This window comes from Colias philodice, chromosome 9 (assembly GCF_061535455.1).
Source record: "Colias philodice isolate Cphi_HAF_F1 chromosome 9, ilColPhil1 Martin Lab GWU primary, whole genome shotgun sequence".
NCBI classification, from domain to species: Eukaryota; Metazoa; Arthropoda; class Insecta; order Lepidoptera; family Pieridae; genus Colias; species Colias philodice.
This window is the reverse complement of record NC_143094.1, coordinates 5,691,307-5,695,711: the sequence shown is the minus strand read 5'-3', so window position 1 is coordinate 5,695,711 and position 4,405 is coordinate 5,691,307. Positions and strand designations below refer to the sequence as shown.

The following is a 4,405-nucleotide window of genomic DNA, read 5'->3' as shown; positions in this document are numbered from 1 at the left end:
TGGATTGGTACTTTGTTTTTATCGATTTGAAAAGACAAATCAAGTCAAAATTTACGTTTTCTGTTGTTAATTCTCTGAGGTGTAGCGCGCTTCGCATACAATCATAAAGCTGAGCTAACAATTGCTAGAACGTTGGTTCTAGACACATTTTATCGATTTCCACCCTTTTGCCGGCACTGCGGCGCCAAATGATTGCTTTCAGGAAATACCTGAACTTCTCTTAATAACGTTTCAACTTGGAACGAAGACTACCTAATTAGCTGGAAGAAATGATGTATACCTAGAATAAGCAACAATACGGTACGACAATGGGTCTTCTAGAACTTTGCTAAGCTTTTTACACGTTATGTCTTAAAGTTTTCTTTTAAATTATTATTAATCTGAGTTTGATACATTTAAGTAAGATAGATTGTTATTTGTTATGCAAAGAAAATAACTGAATGGCTCAACGAGATAATTGGACAATCGACAGTATTTAAAGCGGAACAACGGACGGAATTAAAGAAAGTAAGTTGAGTTGATGAAACAAGAATGATAAATTTTAAATTACGCATCTGTCGGACTACATAACAGGTAATTTTTTTCCCTGCTTAGGTAGTTTAAATATAATATCACAACTCTATCGTATGAAGTTATTCTTTACATTTAAATGAATTATAAATACCTACACTCAATTGAAACAAATTAAGGCCGTAATTAGCTGCTGTTCTGCATTTCTTAACATTTTTGATAGTTTAATTTGATCTGATGGATAAGAAGTTAAATTTGGCAACATATAATTAGTAAGATTGTATCGACCATCCGAATAATAAATAAACATTTAACAATATTTTCTTCTATTTTTTCCACAGGATGTGATTCAATAATGGCCGTTTCGTTTTACGCAACCAATGGGTTTTACGCAAACAAAAGTGATTCATGGAATCATCGGCCATAATACAAAAAATGAATCAAGACACAATACGATCAAAGTTTATTGACATAATAGGGTGTCTGGTTACATAACGTCATCGCTATTTACGATACGATAAATTCCTGTGAATGAATTATAGTTCGACAACCTTTAATTACATAATTTTTTACAAGTCTGCAAACTATTGAATTTCATTCATAGTAGTAAATAACCCCTATGTTATTGTGTGTAAATGGACGTAAAAATATATTTTAATTTTTAATGTACACTCCAGCTTTTTAAATTATATTGTTTTTAATAATCCTTGATTAAGACAAGTATTTCTATAAAGATATATAAGCGAATCGAAATATCTTCTCTCTCGAATCCTTACATTGGTCACATGAGTAGAAAGACGTTCTACTCATGTGCATTGGTTCCCTTTGTCTCAACGTATATGCAGCACTTGGTCCAGAGTCCAGACATACATATAATAAATCCTTTGTTCTGTTCATGGAACAAAACTAACGACAATGTTTTATTATTCGCAATATTAAGTTTGTTATGAGATTTGCTTGTGAGATACACCATATTTTAGTACTTATGAAACACATCCACAAATGTACACAAAAATAGCTTATTATGTAAGTGTTCAAAAATAAAAATAAAAACACAATACTTACAAATCAACTAAATGTAACAAAAATCAATTATATTATTTCTGTATTAATATTATTCCTAAAGTACGTATCTCAAACAAAGGCTAAACTAAAAACAAATACAATATGATAGGAACATATTGATTGAACGATCAATTGTCTATTTGTGAAAACAAATAACAAATAGGAAATGCATACAACAAAGTTGGCTTATTGATATGAAATCTATAACTAGTCACGTTGATTAGTAATTTATTACAATGAACGCCAGTTACCGAGTTCATGGTCAAGAAATCAATAGAATTCTTATTATAATTATAACAAATATTTAAAATTTATTTAAACATTTCCAAGATTTTCTCGTGTTAACGTTATGGTAATTTATATTTTTGAAGGAACACTTTTCATGGCCGCTTCACTAACGACTATTATTTATTATTGAATGTTTTAAATGTGTATTTAATCACGTTATTATTGCGTGATAGATCAGCTTCCTCCCAATTCTCAGGAAGTTTTGTTTAATAGGTTTTATTAAAATATAATTTATATAGATCGGAATATAGGTGTCCACTGTTACGTAATAATCGTAACTTTCTTATTGACAATAAAAATATAGTAATATTTTATTTCGTATTTAAGTACGCTGGCTAGGTCAAGGGTTACAAAGATTAAAAGTAATAATTAACAATTATAACGGCGACATCGTAAATACAATGATGTTCGACGTGCATTATCATATTATTTTTATTTTTATTATTGCGTGTTTTTTATGAAATGAGAAAAAAGTCTATGCACGTAGTTAAATAAAAAACAAATCATTGACAACTTTTATACATTAAACTATTTTAAATATAGTTCGAGTAAATAAAACAATATTAACTATTCAAATGTTTAAATGACTACAATGTCTGCTTATTCATTATCATATAAAATATTTAATGCGTAGGTGGTAGCTAATAGATGTTCAAAACATTCACACGGTTATTCTATTGCACTGTCCTCAGCAAGTCTTGCCAGTTATTAAATACTACCAAATGATTGATGGTTTCTAAGAACCTCATATTTTAGTTAATAAATAATTCTTGTCATTCGTTTTCCCACGTAGGACACTACTCTTTTCTTTGAATATCATGTGTAGCAAAAAATACTGTTAGTACTTATTAGTTATGAAAAAATATCAGAATTATGATGCATATCCAAATAATTTTACCAAGCCTGTTAGTAAGTTTGAACGAGCTAATTTAAAAATGATTAGGTACTAGTACCTAGTTCACTCTAAAAGTTTTGCGTTACTGGCCACCCATAAATGTTTGAATTTCGAATGTTATTTTTTTTTAACATATGAAGTCTCATTAGTAGAAGAAAAAAAAATTTTGGCGGGAAGCGCTTGTCAATTGTTTTTTATCCCAAGTTGAAGTTCATTGTCCGTAGCAAAAATGGAACTTACACGAAAAGATTTTAGGGCGACGATTTTTTATGATTTTAAAAGTTCGCTTTCTCCACAAGATTGCACTGCTCGCCTTCAAAATGCTTTTGGGAGGGAAGCACCACATTTGAGCACTGTAAGGCGTTGGTATGCTGAATTTCATCGCGGCCGTGTTTCTCTCTATGATGAAATTCGTGAAGGTCGACCCACAACTGCGATCACGGAGGAAAATTTGGCTACCGTCAGACAACTAATTGAAGAAAATCGCCGTATCACTTATGAGGAGATTCGAGGACATTTGGGGATTGGTATGAGCCAAATTCGGAAAATTTTACAAGAACATTTAAAAGTTAGGAAGCTTTGTTGTCGGTGGATCCCTCACGAACTCACTCCAGAACAAAAACGGCATCGAGTAGATTGGTGTAAGGAAATGCTATTTAAGTACAATCACGGACGTTCTAATGCTGTGTATGACATCGTGACAGGAGATGAAACATGGATATATTGTTATTCTCCAGAAAGAAAGCAGCAATCTTCTGTATGGGTGTTTGAAAGTGACAGCAAACCAACAAAATTGAGGCAGGCGAGAAGCGTCGGCAAACAAATGATTGCGTTTTTTTTCTCCAAGACGGGTCCTGTCTGCACTATCCCACTTGAGCAACAAAAGACCGTTAATGCTGAGTGGTACACCACTATTTGTTTGCCCAATGTCTTTGAAAAAATAAGGGAAAAACGACCTAGATGTCGCATCTTGTTGCACCATGACAATGCCTCGGCGCACACCGCGAAGAAAACAAAGTCATTTTTGGCTTCTGAAAACATAGCGCTCGTGACCCATCCAGCACACAGTCCAGACCTAGCACCGTGCGATTTCTTTGTATTCCCAAAAATTAAAGATTTAATGAGAGGTTCGACATTTACGGGGCCAGAAGAGGCAGTGATTGCTTTCAAACATCATGTAGAAAACATACCATCGGACCAATGGTCCTCATGTTTCCAGAAATGGTTTGAACGAATGAAAAAGTGTTTAAAATGTAACGGAGAATACTTTGAAAAGCAGTAAATATAATATTATAAAAATAAATTGTTTTATTTATAAATTACGCAAAACTTTCAGAGTGGCCCACGTAATTGAGAATTTTTCTTATAAAGTCCATATATCGAAGCTCTAGGTTTAGGTAGGTATGTTTTATTTATAATAGTACAATAACATTATGCTGCATACGAGACGACAAATACGAGCGGAACATAAAAGAAAAATTTTATGAAAATTAAAAATAAATCCTTTTTGAAAATGGACGTTATTGCTAGAATCAAGTAGTATCATAATATGCTACATTCTACAACAAAGTCTTCTTCATTGTCTGTACTATAATATACCAATATTATGTCTTTACTATGGGCTGTGTTCATGTTACTTATCGAAAC

General features: G+C 32.3%; 1 protein-coding gene across 1 annotated transcript; it reads left to right on the top strand.

Annotated features, from left to right (window-relative positions):
- Window positions 1-2,987: 2,987 nt before the first annotated feature.
- Window positions 2,988-4,040, top strand: LOC149485803 (histone-lysine N-methyltransferase SETMAR-like). Its single transcript, XM_089698568.1, has one exon. It carries the CDS (start codon window positions 2,988-2,990, stop codon window positions 4,038-4,040), a length of 1,053 nt encoding a protein of 350 aa, XP_089554694.1.
- Window positions 4,041-4,405: the final 365 nt, after the last annotated feature.